Source organism: Stegostoma tigrinum, chromosome 12 (genome assembly GCF_030684315.1).
Source record: "Stegostoma tigrinum isolate sSteTig4 chromosome 12, sSteTig4.hap1, whole genome shotgun sequence".
Classification (NCBI taxonomy): Eukaryota; Metazoa; Chordata; class Chondrichthyes; order Orectolobiformes; family Stegostomatidae; genus Stegostoma; species Stegostoma tigrinum.
The window spans coordinates 56,402,345-56,423,222 of NC_081365.1; the positions used below are offsets into that span (position 1 = coordinate 56,402,345).

Genomic DNA, 20,878 nt, shown 5'->3' on the forward strand with positions numbered 1-20,878 from the left:
ACCTACCATGCATATCTGACTTAAGATGTCACCTCTTCACACTGGTGAAACCTTTAGTTCTCTCAGGACAGTGACTTAAAAGGAATTCAGGGGTTAACATATACATATGAATTAATTAGAACCTCCTGACTGATTAGATTTAACAGCATCTTAAATTTGTTTCGCACATCCTCATCAGGGTTGTAATCCTTTGATCTTTTGCTTATGAATTCTGTATCTGATACTAATTCTCTCACCAACACCTGAAGCAAGATTGAGGCTCTGAAAGCTTGTGTTTTGGATTATAACCTGGTGCAGTGTGATTTCCGACTTTATTCACCCTCCATCCAACACCGGCACCTCCACATCTGACAGCCAGGCTGAGAGGGCGCAGAGGTCGACTTCTTCTTGTTCATTGGCTGTTTGGGACCACACCTTTGTTAGCTGATTGGCCATAGCAAAGAGGGGGTGGGGCCGAGGGCGGGAGGGTGTGTCCGGCGCCGCGTAGGCCTGCGGGAGCCGGGGAGACGCGACAATGGGAGTGGGCATGTAACAAAACGGTCGCTGTGGAGACGGGAGCCGCGCCTGATTTGCTTGGCCACCGGGAGGCAGTTGGTTTATCGGAGAGCGCGAGAGCGGCAGGAGGTTCTCGTTGAGGATGGCCACGGGACCTCTGGTTGGTGCTATTGATCAGGGCACCAGCTCCTCCCGGTTCTTCGTAAGTACACATTCACCAATACCTGTGAACCGGGCTCAAACCCCACTCGGAGAGTGGCCCGGAATTCGTCCTAACGTATGGGCTGTCAGAGATATGCACACGGACACTGAGACGCTGCCACAGCTATACACGCACTGACATGGAGACATTCACATAGCTCCACTAACAGACATGCACTGACTCACAGACCCACTGATATTAACATTGAGGCACTTACAAACTGATACAGACACTCACATACTGATATTGACACTGATACACCAATATTGCCACTGACACTAAGATATTCACACACTGACACACTGACATACAGACAACACTGATATTGACATTGGGACATTCACTCAGAGACTGACACACATTGATATTGACTGAGACATTCTCACACTGACACAGATGCTGACACACTAATGTTGACACTGACACAGACATTCGCACAGTGAGTCTCTGATATTGACACTGACACTGAGATTTTCACACACTGTAAGTGACCTACAGTCACTGACACACTGATATCGACTGAGACAGTAAGACACTGACACAGATGCTCACACACTGATGTTGACATTGACACAGTCATTCAAACATTGACATTGAGACGTACACTGATGTACACAATCTACCTTTCAGACATACAGACATTCTCTTAGACACTGACGCAGGGACATACTAATGTAAACATACACTACAGAAATTGTGACACCGACACTTAGACACAGGTGCAGGTTGATGCAGAAACAAACACACTGACACAAAGACATACACACACTTGACTGACACACACACACACACTGATGCCGAGACATAACCAGACACTGATAGAGATAAATACAGTGACAAAAGTAGCACACATTGATGCTCAAACATGCATCATACATTGATGCAGACCCTTTTACAAAGCATTGCCTAAAGTCCAGCTTTCTCTGTCAGCTGCTCTGAGGTGGGGACTGTGAATCAATCACTCTAATGCTTGAATATTTTTGAATGTCTTTTTGATGTTATAAGGAACATTTTTGAGGATCCATTATAAACTTGCACATGTCCTTTTATTAATTGTTGACACTTGCTGCAGAGATGCAACTCTGCAGAATTCCTCTGGTTTCTTGCAGCTGGAAGTTTATAATCTGTTTCTTTGGCAGATGAAAATAATTTCTATCCCACCTGTTGTCCCAATACATGTTGGGACAGCTGATTTATTGTCTTATTGCTGATAGATCATTGACAACCTCCTTCTTTGCAGTGATCTATGTCATGAATGTGTTCATTTTGAGATCTTCTGTTAATATTGATGTTGATGAGCTCATAAATTCCTTTTCTATATTCAATATTACAATTGGATTTTAAAAACAGCAGCAACAGAAATGATGAACCACTGAGTTTAGAAATGCATTAACCATGAGGAATGCATTTCATGTGATATTTTGAAAATTGTTCCTCATGTTTTCTGTCCACTGTGGGACACTTACTGTTATTTTGTGAATGACTGACTGACTGTTTTTCATTGCTCTGAACAAAAGATTTTGGGGCTTTCAAGTTTAAATAGTTTAACTAAGATAACAAGGTGTAGAACTGGATGAACACAGCAGGCTGAACAGGAAGGCTGACGTTTCAGGCCTAGACTCTTCTTCAGAAAATTTTGCTGCAGAGGAATTGATGGAGCTGGGGAGACAATCATATAAAAAGATGGGAAAGAACATGGAGCAGACAGCGCTAGATGCCAGTAAGGCATCGGGGTCAATGTGGAATTATAAGAAAACAGATGGGGGAAGTGGGCTGAAAGAACAGATCCATTTGGCCACAAAAATGTAAATGTTCCGATGATCCAAGTTACTAGGTGGAACGTGTGTACAATTGGAATAATTGCCAGAGGGGTGGGAGTGGAAGTGGAATAGTTAAAACGGTAGAATTGTAAAGTATCAGATGTTACGTTTTTAAGCTTAAAACAAGGGTACAAAGCATGTTATTAAGCATGAGCATGAAGCAAAGTAATTGGTGTGTGCACCAACAGTTGAAAATAGTTATGGAAAAAGACAAATTACAATCAAGTATCGAAAGGTTAAACAGTAAAAAGGGAATTGAAAAGGCACCTGACTCAAGTGGATTAAAATCAAACATTGCCAGACAAACAGTACTTAAGACATAGGAGATCTTCAAAATGTAGACATATTTTGATTTCTGAGGGAGCTCTGTGCTGTTGGAGATGCTGTCTTTCAAATCGGGTGTTAAACCGAGGCTGTCGCTTCCCAATCGCTTGAATGTATTTTATGCCAAAGGTCCCATGACACTATTTCAAGAGAAAAATAAGAGTTACTCAAGTCCTCTTGATAATATTTACTCTTTAGTTGACATCAGAAAACAGATCATCATGTTGTTATTACACACCTCATTGTAAGAGCTTACTTCACACGCACTGGCTAAAAAGCCGTTATTCTCCCTGTACTGCAACACGAAGCTCAAAAGTGGCCTCCATACAGTAGGCATCTTAAAGCACTAGAACAACAACACCAGAGATCCTGATGAAAAATTCTGCAGGTCACCTGGGAAAACAAGCACGCCAACATCATGACTTGGACAAGGCCAACATGGCCAGCATCACCACCACTATAATTCAGTGGCAATTCCAATTGACCCCGGTCGTGTCAGCCAAATGCCCAATTTGCACTTCCCAAAACAGATCATGTCCACCTAGGTGAAGGAAGGTCAGTGTGCCCCTGAGTGACCAAAAGAAACACTTCAAAGATAACATCTGGACAAACCTCAAGAGATTCCACATCAATACCAACAACTGGGAGGACATGGCCACAAACCGGAATCACTGGAGAAACATCATTCAGCAGGGAGCTATGTACCATGAAAACAATCTCTGCCGCACTACTGAGCAGAAGTGACGCTTGCAGAAACAGAATATAAGGAAGGCCCACCCACTACCACCTCCAACCACCATTACTACCCATACTGCAATAGAATCTGTGGTCTCTTCAGCCATCTGAAGACCCACAAATGGACACCCCTTATAGAGGACAATCATACTCCACGCAAGTCAGTGCTGCTGCTAATGATGATGATCAGCTGTTGTATTTCCTATGGCAAAATTGGCTTCACTTCAAAATTACCTCCTTGAAATATCTGCAGATGATGTAAAAGCTTATGTACTTGCAAAGTTTTCTTCCAATAATAAGGCAAGAAACATTGTATGACAATTGTAAATTTCACAATATAACAGAAAGCTAAGCTAAATGTAAAAATTACAAAGGAAGCCTGAAGAAGGAAATTCAAGAAACAAAGAGGGAGTAAATTGAAAGTAGATTAACATCCAGCTAACATAAAAGGGAGCCAAATAACTTTCAGAAACAAATAGTAAATGGATGGTCAAAGAAGCTTGGGGCTGATTAGAGGCCAAAAGGAGATTTTCTACAGGAAACTGATGGCACGCTGACATACAAAATTTGTACTTTGGGTTGTGGACTTTGTAGCGTTAAATGAGGCAGTAGTGATATTAGATAAGATGAAATAATAGATAAAGAGGAGGTACTTCAATATGTCGGGAAGATTCAAAGTAGAAAAGTCACCCACTTGGGATGGATTTGAGATTGCTGAGAGATGTAAGGCTTGAAATTGTGTAGACTTTGGCCTTAATCTTCCAATACTCCCTAAATGTGTAAGTTGCCAGAGGACTGCAACATTGCAAGTATTACACTTCTATTTTCAAAATGGAGAGGGATAAACTTGAAGCAAATGATCTTTTGAAAATTGTTTTTCAGTATGGTCTGTTCACGTCAACATGTGGTATGTTTAAAGGTTTTAGTGTTTCTGAGTACATGCTGTATCTTAAAGAATGCAGCTTGTGAGCAGCCTTTATTGTCTCTTCATGACTGATGTGCAGCCATGCAATTGGGAGCTGAGAGGGAACATAGCAAAGCAACATTGTCTGCTTAATATTGGCAAAACACTTAGAACAAACTGTGCAGGACATAAATGACATTTGGAAAGGAAGAGGTTCATTTATGCTAGTTAGCACTTTATTTGTTGAAAACAATTAAGTTAGTCAAACATGATTAAGTTCTTTGAAGAGATGGAGAAAGTGATGAGGTTAAGATAATTTTGTGCATATAGGCTTTCTAAAAACAAATGGTAAAACTCTGCATAATATACTTGTTATGGATAATAAAGCAAAGAACTAAGAATGCTAGAGATCTGCAGCACACAAAAACAGAACTTGCTGGTGAAACTTAGCAGGTCTGGCAGCATCTGTGGAGACAAAACAGTTAATGTTTTGAGGTTAGTGACAGTAAGATTTCTTCACTTTTTTCTCTCCAATTCCTTGAAACAACGACCAACTTTCCATTAGCTTTCCTGATTATCTGCTGTGTCTGAGTGCTATCTTTGTGTTTTATGCGCAAATAGCCCCAAGTAGTTGCTTTCTGCAGTTTCTCACCACTTAAATAGTACTCTTTTCTTTTGTTACTCCCTCCAAAACCAATAACTACCTATGTTCGCCCATTATACTCTCTTGAACTTTTTGCCCCCTTTCGTAAGCTATCAATATATGTCTCTGTAAACTGTTTATATCCCTCTCGCAATTTGACTTTACATCTGCCCATTTGTATCCTATCCCCAGTATCCAAGGACACAAACATACCTTCCAGGTGAAGCAGCACTTTACCTGCACTTCTCACAATCTCGTCTTGCTGCTCACAATGTGGTTGCCTCTATATTGGGGAAAAGAAGCATAAACTGAGTGACCGTTTTGCAGAACATCTACTTTCTTTCCACAGAAAAGACCCTGAGCTTCCAGTTGCCTGCCACTTTAACCCACCACTCTGTTCTCTGGCTAATATCAGTGTCTCAGGTTTGCTGCAGTGTTCCAGCGAAGTTCAGCACAAGCTGAAAGAACAGCACCTCATTTCCTGCTGGGGACCCTGCAGCCCTCCAGACTCTTGAGTTTAATAATTCTAGGTCCTGAACTCTCCAGGCCCTCGCACCCTAACCCACACACCAGGCCTAGTTATCACATAGTCTGGCATTACACGCTACCTATTGTTAGTCAACAACAGCCCCCCCCTTAACAACTATTCACCCTACTAGCCAGATCGTTGTAAACTCTTTTGTCTGACCAACTGTCCTTCTGTCTCTTTGGGCTCTATCCCCACCTATTGTTTACTGCTTACCCTCTCCCCAGCCCTATCTTCTGAAATATAAACTGACATTTTCCCAGCTACCATTAATTTTGAGGAAGGGTCACTGGACCCAAAATGTTAACTCTGATTTTTTTTCACAGATGCTGTCAAACTGCTGAGATTTTCAGCAACTTCTATTTTTGTTGCCCTTCCCACCTATTATTTGTGTCTGTTCAAGTTTGGTTAACAGTATATGTTATAAGCAGTTGCAGTCTCAGCACTGATCCTTGTGGAACCCCCTTAGCCCCACTTGCTGCGTCCTATCCATTAGCTAGTTCTGTATCTATGCTGCTAGTCTGATTTCAGAAAAAGTCGTATGGCTCCTTTCATTTTTATCTTTAAGAGACAGAAACAATGTTATACACTTGGTGTTTGTTACAATATTCAAAAGATAATCTAGAACTAGAAATCACTGTTTACGAATAAGGGATCGTCCAGTTAAGACAGGAGTGAGTAGAAATCTTTGCTCCTTCTCAGAAGAGAAGGCAGAGCCTTTGAATATTTTTAAGGCAGAGGTGCTAGAATCTTGATAAGCATTGGGGTCAAAGGATACGGGATAGCGAGGAATATAGATTAATCAGATTAGCCATGATCATATTGAATGCCGGAATAGACTCAAGGGGTTTGATGGGCGTTTTCCCGCTCCTAATATGAATGGATATTCTTGAATGAAAAAAGTGCACTTGAGAGAATAAAAGCAGGGATTGGTTCTAGTTGAAAAACGCTACCAAAAACCCGCTGTAGACACAAAGGGCCACAAGACACCTTTTTGTGTTGAGATAACAAGGTGTGGGGCTGGATGAACATAGCAGGCCAAGCAGCATCTTAGGAGCACAAGTGCTCCTAAGATGCTGCTTGGCCGGCTGTGTTCATCCAGCCCCACACTTTGTTATCTTTGGATTCTCCAGCATCTGCTGTTCCCATTATCTCTGATCACCTTTTTGTTTTGTCTCGGTCTATAAATCTATGTAGATTTAAACATTTTCTTTATTGACTTTGATTATAAGGACAGTAAGGACTGCAAATGCTGGAAGTGACATTCAATAAATATGGAGCTGGAAGGGTTTGATGGAGGGTTTCAAGCTGAAATGTTGACTTTCCTGTTCCTTGGATGCTGTCTGACCTGCTGAGCTTTTCCAGCTCCACGTTTATTGACCACTAAACTTGTTCAGGGAACATATTTAGAAAATTAACGTAGCATATTTCATGGAAATGTGCTCATACAAGTTTTGCTTCCTATATGTTTATCACAATTAAATTTAAGTGTGCTTGTGGGCTTCAATTTGAGGGACACTAATTATAACTGTTAGCCTTTGTCGTTGCTGGTTTCTTCATCTAACCACTTTCTGTGCCAGTTTATTATGAACTCAAGAATGGAAGAACTAAGAGCAGAAGTAGGCAATTTAGCCCCTCAATCCTGCTCCACCATTTCCTACGATCATGAATAATCTCAACTCGGCCTCAACTCCACTTTACTGCTTGCGCTTCATAATTCTTCAACCCATTACTGATTAAAATCCTATCTATCTCCTCCTCAAAAAAATACTGAGCATCCAGCAGTCTCTTTCGGAATTTAACAGATTTATGACCCTTTGAGAGAAGTAATTTCCGTATCAGGCATTACTTCAGTCCCTCAAATGAACTTCCTGGTGCTGATATAAGGACACTCATACATTATCTGCCTGCATAAACTCAAGATCACACCCATTTGCATCAGATTACAGAATTGTGAGACATGGAAAGCAACAGGCCAACCTCTTGCAACATCCTGAAATTACAACATGAGAATTAGTAATCCCTAAGCACTACTAACAGGATGTATGTCAAATCTGAAATTAGGTAACTGAAGGAAAATTGGCATGCTATTCAAAAGTAACATTTTAATCTTGTACTATTGAATATTTTCAAGAGTACTATGAAGCGGTACACTGTTACCAGATGAGGACAAGGCTATGTATAATGACGTCAGTGATTCAAATGCATTTTGAAGAGTCATTCATCAACAACTGATTTGAAATATGGACTTTGATCTTGTTGCATAAATATTCCAGGTTAGAGCTACAGCCAGGCAGGGTTTGGGAAGTTGGCAGTGGTGTTGCATATGAAGAAGTGACTGTAGGAGGGCATTTCCATTGTAGTCAGGAATCCTGTTTGACCAGAATGTACCCCTAATCAAAGGTTTTGGGATAAGGAAACATTGCATTAGAAGGAAAGCCATCGATACCTGATGCCGTGTATTACTATTTTACTGTAATCCTGTTTTCAGAAAGATTGCTGTTACAGTAACATTGGGCCTGATTTTTATCCATGATGTGTTGGAAACACAGCTGGGAGAAATCTCAGCTCTGTGAAATGGAATTTCTAAAAATAACTGCCAGTACTTTGGATTTTCAGTGTGGGGTTGCAGGCTGGATTGAGAATCATGCCGAGTGACCTGGCGAAGCATCTCAGAGGTTGATCAGTTCCTCAAGCCTGCCTCAGGACTTAGGCACTTGAAGCAAAAGTTAAAAATTAAGATTAAAACAGAAAATATTTCTCCTGCTCTCATCCCATAACCTTACATGCTCCATGCATGCCAACAACCCCATGATCTCTCACAGGCCTTTTGCCACCCCTTTCCCCTCAACCTACCCCATTTACCCTCCAACCCCTGTTATGTTCTTTGCGCAGCTACCCTCCTCATTAACAACTCATACCGCCTGTGTCACCCTATGCCTACTTATCTATGCTCATGGCCCTATTCCCATTTACCTGTTCTCTATCACCCATCAAATCCAGTGCCAAGCTATGCCTTTGAACCCACATCCGCCATGGCCCCTCATACTTCCTATGCTAACCAATGCCCATGCCAGATTGCCCCCTTAAAAACCATATGTTTATCTCTAGGACCTTTAGTCACCCTTATGCCAACTCCTTTCCCAGTTCACCACCCTTTGCCCTTTCATATCCATACCAACTCACCTATTATCCAGCATTGGCTTGAATCCGGAGGCAGGAAGCATTATGACAGAAATAAAGCTCTCAGTCTATTGGTTCTGTCTCTGTTTTTTAAAAAAATGGTTTTCATTGATTTTTTAAAAAACTCAAAACAGCGAAATTGCAAGAACAGATAGCTTTCTTTTCATAAACATTCAGATGAGTGCTCAATGTCTTGTCTAAACAAACATTTCATTTGTGGTGTACACCTCAGGTCAATAAACATCTTCTCCCTCAAATGCTTAAAGAACTCAGTCAGTAAACACTTCCATTCAGTAAACAGGTGGAGCTGTTAATCCATAGGCTGCTGTTAGCAGACAAAGTCACATCCCTCCCTGACATGCTTACTGTTTTCTTTGCTCAGTTTGAGCAGAATGCCAGCAGCACGGACATGCTTGCTGCAAAAACCCAGACACATCTTTTCCCTCTTATTGCTTCAAAGACAGTTTGGTCTTCCTGGGAGTCAACCTATGGAAAGCGACGAGCCCGGACTTTTGCTTCGAGCCAAGCACTCAAATCCTGTGTGGACCAACTGGCGGAAAAGTTCACCAACATCTTCAACTTCTCCCTCCTACAAGTCAAAGTCCGTACCTGCTTCAAGAAGACCACCATCATCCCCATACCCAATAAAACACATGCAACGTGCTTTAATGACTACCGCCCAGTGGCTCTGACCTCAATAGTCATGAAGCCCTTCAAGAGCCTGCTCATGGCTCACATCGAGTCCAGTCTCCCAGTCTGCCTTGATTCCCTATGATTTGCCTACTGATTGACAACCAGTCCTGGACTTCCTGCACAAATATGACAGTCAAAAAGCCACAACACCGCCTCTTCTTCAGGCAGCTCTGGAAATTTGGATTGCACATAAGGTCTCTCACCAACTTCTATGGATGCACCATTTGAAAGCATAATGTCCGGGTGCATAATGGCCTGGTATGGTAACTTCTCTGCCGAGGACTGTAGGAAACTGCAGAAGGTGTGCACAGCCCAGACTATTATGGGAAGCCAACCTTCCATCCATGGACTCTATTTACATGGCTGACTGCTGCAGAAAGCCAGCCAACACCATCAAGGACCCATTGCACCCCAGTAATGATATCCTGCAACCTTTTCTGTCAGGTAGAAGATACAGAAGCCTGAACACATACGCAAGCAGGTTCAGAAACAGCTTCTTTCTGGCCATTATCAGACTGTTGAATGGATTCTTTAGCCTGAAACAATGCTGATCTTGCTAATGTGTACGCCTCTGCCTAAGTCTTTTAGATCTGTACATCCTTAGTTTACTATGATCTGCCTGTACTGCTGGTAAACAAAGCTTTTCATTGTATTTTGGTACACGTAACAATAAATCAGGCGATCGATTTTGAATTAAAAGTGGATTAAAAACACACAGATACTCCTGCAGGCTGCCCCAACTGAGAAAAGCACTGTCGTTTTTTACTATGTGTTTATAAACAATTTCCTTCATGGCTAACTGTCCCAAACACGTCTTAGCCGACCCCTCCTACCCCACCAAGGAATACCAGATGCCCTCCATCCAATATCCCCAACCCCCAGGCCAAGCATGCCGGGGACCTAAATCTACTGGGTACTACATCTCTTCAAAGTATCATTCTGGCTAATCACAGGAAAGATGCTTTCTTAAACAAAATCAGAAATCACCACAGAAGCTCAGCAGGTTTGACACCATCTGTGGACAGAATGCAGAGTTAAAGTTTCAAGTCTAGCGACACTTCTCACGTGGTCTGATCTTCACATTCTGAAGACTCCAAAATCCCCTTTCAGAAGAAGCACCTGATCATTTAAGTGGCCAGTTATCTCTGGGAGGTGGGCATTGGCAAAACTCAGACTGCCCTCTATCCAGCACCCATGAAAATTGAGAGAGACTAGCAACACAGGATTTGGCAGTCCCAGCAAATGCTATCATTCTTGCCCCAGTCAAGACACACTCTGTCTCACAAATTAGAGTCCTGTCACAAATGAGATCTATGTTTTTTTGAAAACATAAACTGTTCGGTGATAACATAATTAGGCTTGATTTTTCTCACAGATGGAGAATCTCTCCATTATTACTAAACTGGTGGTGGGGGTCCAAATCTGGAAGTCCTGCCCTCAAACCCAGCACATACTATTTTCACTGGTTGAGGAATGATGACAGGTTCTAAATTACACATTTGTTGTTCATGTAGACAACTGTACAAGTTAAAGAGCAGCTGCCTTGGACTCAGCTGTTTTTTGTTAGTGAAATGTCCAAGACTGTACTTGTGTACTTAGATTTGGTAGGAGAAAACGTCTAAGCTGCCAGAGTTTCTCGGAGAGGTAGAGTGCCTCTTTGGGTATGTCCGGGGACACCTTTGGGAGAGGTTGAGTGCATTTGGGATTGTTAAAAGCATTATGAATGTGTTTAAGAAGGGCCTGATTTTTGTGTTTTATCCTGTTTTTCACAACGCTGAAGCACCAAATCCAGCCTTTTGCTCAGATTGCCTGAGTACCCTGAGCTTGCCCACCAGGTCTCCCACAAAACCCAGCCACTGGGACAAAATTCTGAACTTCTAAGGCACTTTTCCTGCATCGGGTTTGCAAAGACAGGCAATATCCCAACCTGGGAGCAAAACCTCTCACCTTAGATTTCCAGGTTCCGACCTCCCGATTTAATTGTGTGCTTTTCAGCATGCTTCCTACTCAAGAATAAGAGCTGAATACAGTAATCAGAAAATGAGCTTCTTGTAGTTGATGCATGGAGCTGGTTAATGAGGTCTGTGCCTGTCTGAGGGGTGGAGAGTTCCTTAATTAGATCATGGGTGTTACACAGGAAACGAAACTGTCTGTCTATTTTTCTGAGGTTGCTCAAAGTCCCATTAGAGCACTGGCTTTTTCTTTCAACGGTGAAAACGTGCTACATTATTGGAGCTTGTGTTTTATTGATGAAGCATTCAACTGCAACCCCATCTGCCTGCTGTTTGGTTCAACTGAATGTAAAAGATCCCACTGTACTTCACAATTTTTGGAATTCATTCTGCCGTAAAAAAAAATCAATTTTTCATTCAACTTATTTGCTATTCATTCCACCTGAAAAACATCAAATTTTTATTCAAATTATTTGCTATCTTCAGGACTTTTCGGTATTCAAATTTATATTTAGTATTTGCCAACATTATATTGGCTCCATTTCAAAAAAATTCACTGCGTTGTGGAGTGCTTTGGAATCTGAAGATTTTGAAGGGTATATTTAGGAAGATTTCCCCATCCCTTGAGAATCACTGGCAGAGGGGAGCTGCCTCAGTCCAAATTCAATTTCCTTGGGGAAACAATTTCAAACCTAAACGACTATACTACTGGTTAGCTGCATGCACTTCTTCATGATATTTAAATGTAAGCACTACTCCCACACACATTTTTTTTAATCTAAGTCGTTTTGAATAATTGCTCAGTCTCAGAAAAATTGTGGACTGGCAAAATAGCTTTCTGCTTTTAATTTTGATTTCCTGTCAGGATCTATTTTGTTATTTTTATCACAATTTTTAATAGCTTGTTACTTTGTGTAGCATTAAAATATATATCTTTTGAATCAAAGCAGGAACAACAGCTTTTACTTGTTGATAATGTAAAGATGTGTTGGTTAATACGTGTAGTTGGAATTTCTTGTAAACGTGTGTACAGTGTCTTTAAATTTGAATAAATGATTTTCAGCCATTTCAAATGCTGCATCTTCAAATGCTCATCAAGTTATACATTTCTTTGCAAATTGTGAGTTGACACTGCACATGCTGTCTCACTTAATGAGCAGTCAGAAATCCTGCGTCTAATTACTGAATGGCATAACTCGGGCAATAATAATGAAGCTGCTTAGAACATAGAACAGTACAGCACAGCACAGTACAGGCCCTTCGGCCCACAATGTTGTGCTGAACTTTTACCCTCAACCTAAGGTCTATCTAACCTCCACCCCTACCTTATACTATCATACATATGCCTATCCAATAGCCGCTAAAATGCCCCAATGAGGCTGACTCCACGACCGTCTCCGGCAATGTATTCCGCGCCCCTACCACTCTCTGAGTAAAGAAGCTACCTCTGACATCTCCCCTTTATCTACTCCACTCACTTTACAACTATGCCCCCTCATAATAGCTACCTCCACCCTAGGAAAAAGTCTGTGGCTATTCACTCTATCAATACCTCTGATCATTTTGGACACCTCTATCAAGTTACCTCTCATCCTTCGTCATTCTAAAGAGAAAGGGCCTAGCTCTCTCAATCTTTCTTCGTAAGACCTTCCCTCCATTCCAGGCAACATCCTGGTAAATCTCCTCTGCACCCTTTCTAACGCTTCCACAGCTTTCCTCAAATGAGGTGACCAGAACTGGACACAATACTCTAGATGTGGCCGAACCAGGCTTTTGTATAGCTGGAGCAAAACTTCACGACTCTTGAACTCAATCCCTGTATTAATGATAGCAAACATATCGTACGCCTTCTTAACAACCTTATCCACCTGGGCACTTGAGAGAAAATGATACTGTAATCTGGTGCGCTCCTCCTGCATACATTTACTTTGCCTTCTGGAGGCAAGCTGGTTCTAGTATGAGGAAGCAAAAGTAAACCAAGTAGCTAAATTTGTTCTGCCTTCTGAACAAACAGAATGATGTAGCAATGAATTTAAACCTGTTTCCATTCATTTTTCCAATACAAAAATTAGAATTAAATGTACCACAGTGTCCCTGTTAATGGACTGAATACGCTTTGCTGGCGAGTGATTTCTCTGAATCAGCAATGAACATTAGCAGTGTGTCCTCCCTCTATCTTTGAGTCCATTATACTTTCATGTAGACCTTATTTTCTTAGCTGGATAACAAACAAAACTGGGAGAGTAAAATTAAGCTTGTTGTGAATTGTCACCCTATTTTTCTAATCATGCTGGATTTTCTTTTGCAATTTCATCTTCTATTTTCTGTGTCCAAGAATTTATCAATTAAGTTTCTAATCAAGTTGACCACTGCCTTCAAAGATGGAGATTTTTCGAGCAGTACTTTCTATTGAGTGCATGGTAAGGCATTTAGCTGTTTCATGAAGACATCCGCATATCCTCTCAGCTGCAAGACAGAGAAGAAATCTTGTGCTGGTACTATCATTAAAGTAATTTAATTGTTAGCTTTTCTTCAGAGAGCAGCTTAGTTGTCTGAACAGCACTTTCCCCATTCCCCTCTCTAAACCAGCCTCCCTCCATCCTTTAAAACTGGAAATGAGCATGTTGGGGCCATGTTTCTCAATTTCATGACTTTTGAATGCTAATTTGTAGTGTCTTCTTTAAGAGCTTTTGTCTAATTTCAAGTTGTAAAAGTTTAAAACAGAAAGCCAAATTGGAGTCATGAATTAGAATTTTAAAATTTTAAACTCTCATCTACTCTTCAGATATTAGGAATTAAAATCAGGGCATTGTCTCTAGTAAGTATGGCAAATAGTTTTAATGGCTTTTTGAGAGAAGTCCTTAACATTTCAAAATAACCTTTTACTCTCTATGCTATTTTCTTTGTGTTGGGCTAGTAGAAAAAAGTATTCCGGACTTTAACTTTTCAAAGATAAATTCAAGATTCCATGACTTTATATGTTAAAACATATGATACCTCAAACGTAAATGCTCTCTAGGCTAAATAGGCAAAATTGTGATGTTCAACAATTTAATTGGCAGGATGTATAATGTGAATAATTGAGTGTGGTACAGTGAGAGAGGGCTGTGTGAAATAGATGTAGTTTTAAATCTCTTAAAAAACTCTTAATCTTTATTTTATTGAGAAACTTAGACTTAGTTATAACCTTATTAAAACACTTTAGCTGATTTAACATTTGTTGATTAAAACTGAATAGTTTTCTAAATATTTGCTGTAGTCCACAAAGGCAACACTGATTTTCTTTTCCTATCATTAGGAATGTAAATTGTTTCCTAGTTTACAAATGCATGCATAAAATAATATTTCTGACCGTAACTTAGTTCACACAAGTCATGTGGAATTTTTTCCTTTATTATCCAGGATATATAACATAAGGGCCAAGGAGTTTGTGCCAGAACTATATTAGTCATTTGTTAGGTCAAAATTCAAGGACAGTGTGCAGTTCCTGGTCACCTGATTACAGATAAGATGTTGTTACACTGAAAAGGGTGCAAAGAAGATTTACAAGGATGTTGCCAGGACTGGAAAAATGAAGCTATAAGGGAATATTGGATGTTGAGGGTTGTTCTTCCTGCAACATAGGAGACTGAAAGGAGATTTAATTTGAAATGTGAAAACAGGAGAGGAGCCTGGATAGAATGGATGAGAAGGGTCCGTTGACCTAAGGATGTTGGTGGGACCAGAGGGTTTGAGTTATAAGATAGACTGGGACTTTTTCACTAGAGAAGAGAAGGTTGAGGGCTGCCGTTATGAAGTTTATAAAATCATGGGGTCATTGATAAGGTGAATAGCTGAGGTCTTTTCCCAAGTTTGGGGGAAGTTCACAAATAGGGTCCATATTTTTAAGGTGAGAGGAGAAAGATTCGAAAGGGACCTGAGGGGACAACATTTTCATACAGAGGGTGGTTCGTTATGTTGAATAAACTGCTTGGGGAAGTGGTAGATGCAGATACATCATTCAAAAGACATTTGACAGGCATGTGAATAGGAAAAGTTTTCGAGGGATATGGGCCAACACCAGCAAGTGGGACTAGTATAGTTTGGGAAACTTGGTCATCATGGACAAGTTGGACCAAAGGATCTGTTTCTGTGCTGTATGACTCTAAGGCTGGGAGGGCCAGGAACTTATTGCCTGAAAGGGTAGCAGCAGCAGAAACCCTTAACTCATTTAAAAAGTGTGTGAATATGTACCCTAAATGCTGATAACTGTAGGACTGTAAACCAAATGTTAAGAAGTGGGATTGAACTTGGTGGTTCATTCTTCAGCTGGCACAAGCACAATGAACCAGATGGCATTTTATTTTCTATGTTATAAAGTTTCTGTTCTAACTGGTATAAGGTTCTGGTGACTGTTAAGTGCTTGTTAACTGATGATGGTACTAGATTTGGTAAGTTTGGTAATTTTCTCTTCTTAAATTCATGTTCAGTTAAATAAGGCATTGTAAGCTCATTTGGTGACATTTGCAGTAAATCTCCACAAAATCATGTGTCAGCAATTGAATACGGGGCTGATAGTCCAACTAGTGTCTTTGCAGTCACTTTTGAGAAATATTAATTGTGACTATGTTTGGACATTTGATTTTCTTTTTGTTATGACAAAGTGAGGAAGTGGGATGAATTGGCTCCCCTCTTTTCACCTGCAATAAAGTTTTAATCTTGTTTTAGCACAAAGCTTTACCTCTCTCCAACTAAAATGTTGTAATATTTATTGTAGCAGTAAGGACCCCATCACAAGGTTTTTAAGTTGCAAAAAGGAGCAGATTTGTTTCTTGCTAACCCTGAGGAAAAAGACAAAATGTCAAGTATATGGCCTTTGAGAGTATGAGGCACAAAATTAAAAGCCAATAGTGCCTAGTATAAAAGGAAAATCTTTTGAGATTGCTTCAGTCAGGGTTTAACCTGAGACCATGGTCTGCTTATTGATTTCTTACCAGCAACATAGGTTGCCTTTAAGTTATAGAGTCATGAAGCTGTATACTGTGGAAACTGACCCTTCAGTCCAACTTGTCCATGTCAACCAGATTTCCTAAACTAATCTAGTCCCATTTGCCAGCATTTAGCCCATATCCCTCTAAACCTATCCTATTCATGTACCCATCCAGATATCTTTTAAATGTTGTAATTATACCAGCCTCCACCACTTCTTCTAGCAGCTCATTGCATACGCACACCACCCTCTGTGTGAAAACGTTGCCCCTTAGGTCCCTTTTCAATCTTTCTCCTCTCACCTTAAACCTATGTTCTCCTGTTTTGGAGCCCCCCACCGCAGGGAAAAGACCTTGGTTTTCACCTAACCATGTTCTCCGTGATATTATAAACCTCTATAAGGTCATTCCTCAGCCTCCAACGCTCCAGGAAAAATAGTCCCAGTCTATTCAATCTCTCTCTTTCGCTCTAATACTGGCAACACTCTTGTAAATCTTTTCTGAACACTCTCACATTTCACAACATCCTTACTATATCAGGAAGACCAGATCTGCACACAGTATTATAAAAATGGCCTAACCAATGTCCTGTACAGCCACAACATGTACTGACTAATAAAGGCAAGCATCCCAAATGCCTTTTTCATTATCCTGTCTATCTGGGACTCCACTTTTAAGGAACTATGGACCTGCCTCCCAAGGTCTCTTTGTTTAGCAAAGCTCCCCAGGACCTTACCATTAATTGCATAAGTCCTGCTCTGATAACAAAGTGTGGAGCTGGATGAACGCAGCAGGCCAAGCAGCATCTTGATCCAGCTCCACACTTTGTTACCTCGGATTCTCCAGCATCTGCAGTTCCCATTATCTCTAAGTCCTGCCCTGATTTGGCTTCCCAAAATGCAGTACCTCATATTTATCTAAATAAGACTATTGGGTTCTTGGTGTTTCTTTTCAGCCAATGTTGCTGCTGACTTTTCTTGCTCAGATACGTAAGGGAGCCTTTTTCAACACGTTTCACTTCTACAGTCAAATGTCCATTTCTCCAGATGTCTAAATTAGTTCCTGGAAATATAAGCTGGTTGTATATTCTGTCTGTGGAAATTCTGCTTTTAGGTTTGTTAATTGTAAACAAAAATTCACCCTCAACATGTGAACATGTAAACAGTAAGCTTAATGCCAAAATAGGAAATGAAGGCCAATTTATGCGTCCCTGGCAGGGACTCACTGGCTAGTTTAATTGCCCTGACTGAAAATGTTAACTTTAGTTCTGCTTCTCTTGTTTAATCCATATTGGTTTCATGAAATTTGACCAACCAGTGGGCCAGGTGATAGCTGTAGCCATTTTAACTTTGTGTTTTTCGTCACTGTTTAAAATAATTTCTGTATCAAACTGGACAATACAACATGATAATCATCAGTGCATTTTTATATCATTGTGGCATTATTTTAAAACTGTTATCATGTATGACATATCATTTACCATTTTTATTGATGTTGACTTCCACTGTAGCTGTGGATGGTATAGTATTATAGTGGATAAATACAATTTGTGTTTTCTGACATTGATTTATTATCTGTATTTGCTGCATGAAGAAACTGACATGTTTAACTACCACTTTACAGGTCTTTAATCCAAAGACAGCTGAAGTCGTTGTTCAACACCAAGTGGAAGTTTTGCAGAAGCTTCCACAAGCAGGGTAAGATCATTACAATTCCCCTCACTATTTACCTTGCTGGCAGACTTACATGTGGAGGAGTGGGAGAGTCAGGGGAATTCCTAGAGCTCATTTGGGAAGTAGAACATGCTTTATCACAGTCTTATCACTATAATATTAAATAAATTGATCGATTTTGTGACGTAGCAGTGAAGGTTCAGCTTGACTTCCAGATCTGTGATACTTCTTTGTTAACGCTGTTGCAGACTTCATAAACATATGTGTGGCATTTAATACAATTAAAGTTACTTTTTTTAATCCAGTTTATTCAATATTGATGGTACAATGTAACAATTTTCCATTTTATTTTACAAAATTTCAGTAATGATCAGTTAATTTTGCTAGAACGCACTGATAGAGTCCCTACAATGTGGCCCAGCAAGTCCACACCAACCCCTGAAGGGCATCACACAGAGATCCTTCCCCCGCCCACTATTTCCCATGACCAACACATCTAATCTATTATAACAAAGTATGGAGCTGGATGAACGCAGCAGGCCAAGCAGCATCTCGGGAGCACAAAAGCTGACGTTTCGGGCCTAGACCCTTCATCAGAGAGGGGGATAGGGAGAGGGAACTGGAATAAATAGGGAGAGAGGGGGAGGCAGACTGAAGATGGAGAGAAAAGAAGATATAGGTAGAGAGGAGAGTATAGGTGAGGAGATAGGGAGAGGAAACGTCAGTCCAGGGAAGACGGACAAGTCAAGGAGGTGGGATGAGGTGGTAGGTAGGAAATGGAGGTGCGGCTTGAGGTGGGAGGAAGGGATGGGTGAGAGGAAGAACAGGTTAGGGAGGTGGAGACAGGCTGGGCTGGTTTTGGGATGCAGTGGGGGGAGGGGACGAGCTGGGCTGGTTTTGGGATGCGGTTGGGGGAGGGGAGATTTTGAAGCTTGTGAAGTCCACATTGATACCATTGGGCTGTGGGGTTCCCAAGCGGAATATGAGTTGCTGTTCTTGCAACCTTCGGGTGGCATCATTGTGGCACTACAGGAGGCCCATGATGGACATGTCGTCTGAGGAGTGGGAGGGGGAGTTAAAATGGTTCGCGACTGGGAGGTGCAGTTGTTTGTTGCGAACCGAGCGGAGGTGTTCTGCAAAGCGGTCCCCAAGCCTCCGCTTGGTTTCCCCAATGTAGAGGAAGCCACACCGGGTACAATGGATACAATATACCACATTGGCAGATGTGCACGTGAACATCTGCTTGATATGGAAGGTCATCTTGGGGCCTGGGATAGGGGTGAGGGAGGAAGTGTGGGAGCAAGTGTAGCACTTTCTGCGGTTGCAGGGGAAGGTGCCGGGTGTGGTGGGGTTGGAGGGGGGTGTGGAGCGGACAAGGGAATCGCGGAGAGAGTGGTCTCTCCGGAAGGCAGACAAGGGTGGGATGGACAAATAGCTTGGGTGGTGGGGTCAGATTGTAGATGGCGGAAGTGTCAGAGGATGATGCGTTGTATTCGGAGGTTGGTGAGGTGGCATGTGAGAACGAGGGGGATCCTCTGGGGGCGGTTGTGGCAGGGGCGGGGTGTGAGGGATGTGTTGCGGGAAGTGCGGGAGACGCGGTTAAGGGCGTTCTCGACCGCTGCGGGGAGAAAGTTGCGGTCCTTGAAGAACGTGGACATCTGGGATGTGCGGGAGTGGAATGCCTCATCCTGGGAGCAGATGCGGCGGAGGTGGAGGAATTGGGAATGGGGGATGGAATTTTTGCAGGAGGGTGGGTGGGAGGAGGTGTATTCTAGGTAGCTGTGGGAGTCAGTGGGCTTGAAATGGACATCAGTTTCTGGCTGGTTACCTGAGACGGAGACTGAGAGGTGCAGGAAGGTGAGGGATGTGTTGGAGGTGGCCCAGGTGAACTTGAGGTTGGGGTGGAAGGTACTCATATTCCGCTTGGGAACCCTGCAGCATCAGTCGACATGTCCATCATGTGTCACAATGATGCCACACGAAGGTTGCAGGAACAGCAACTCATATTCCGCTTGGGAACCCTGTAGCCCAATGGTATCAATGTGGACTTCACAAGCTTCAAAATCTCCGCTTCCCCCACCGCATCCCAAAACCAGCCCAGTTCTTCCCTTCCGCCCACTGCATCCCAAAACCAGCCCAGCCTGTCTCCGCTTCCCTAACCTGTTCTTCCTCTCACCCATCCCTTCTTCCCACCTCAAGCCGCACCTCCATTTCCTACCTACCACCTCATCCCACCTCCTTGACCTGTTCATCTTCCCTGGACTGACCTATCCCCTCCCTACCTCCTCACCTATACTCTCCTCTCTACCTATCTTCTTTTCTCTCCATCTTTAGTCCACCTCCCCCTCTCTCCCTATTTGTTCCAGTTCCCTCTCCCCATCCCCCTCTCTGATGAAGGGTCTAGGCCCGAAACGTCAGCTTTTGTGCTCCTGAGATGCTGCTTGGCCTGCTGTGTTCATCCAGCTCCACCCTTTGTTATCTTGGATTCTACAGCATCTGCAGTTCTCATTATCATATCTAATCTATTATTTAGCATAACAAATCCACTTAACATGCACATCTTTGGTCTGTGGGAGGAAACCCTTGCAGACATGGGGAGAACGTGCAAACTCCATGCAGAAAGCCACCCCAGGATGGAATCAAACCAAGGTCCCTGGCACTGTAAAGCAGCAGTGCTAACCAATAAGCCACCATGGCACTTTTTCTCTAACTGTTTTGATGCACTAGCTTGATGTTATGTGGTACACCTAACCAATTTCAG

The 20,878-nt window shown here is 42.0% G+C and overlaps 1 protein-coding gene and 1 long non-coding RNA gene across 2 annotated transcripts in view; one reads left to right on the forward strand and one right to left on the reverse strand.

Moving 5' to 3' along the window:
• The first annotated feature begins 477 nt into the window (after positions 1 to 477).
• Positions 478 to 20,878, forward strand: part of gk (glycerol kinase) — a 77,392-nt gene continuing 56,991 nt past the window's right edge. The window contains exons 1-2 of the mRNA XM_059650339.1: positions 478 to 697; positions 18,068 to 18,141. Of these exons, the coding sequence (XP_059506322.1) occupies positions 638 to 697; positions 18,068 to 18,141 (134 nt within the window). The 5' untranslated portion in view covers positions 478 to 637. The remainder of the gene's footprint in view (positions 698 to 18,067; positions 18,142 to 20,878) is intronic.
• LOC125456896 (uncharacterized) lies at positions 1,727 to 11,588 on the reverse strand. The gene is made up of 4 exons (XR_009446561.1): positions 11,473 to 11,588; positions 8,836 to 8,915; positions 5,337 to 5,406; positions 1,727 to 2,981 (listed from the first exon to the last, which is right to left on the reverse strand). It is a non-coding gene; the product is annotated as an uncharacterized LOC125456896 (long non-coding RNA).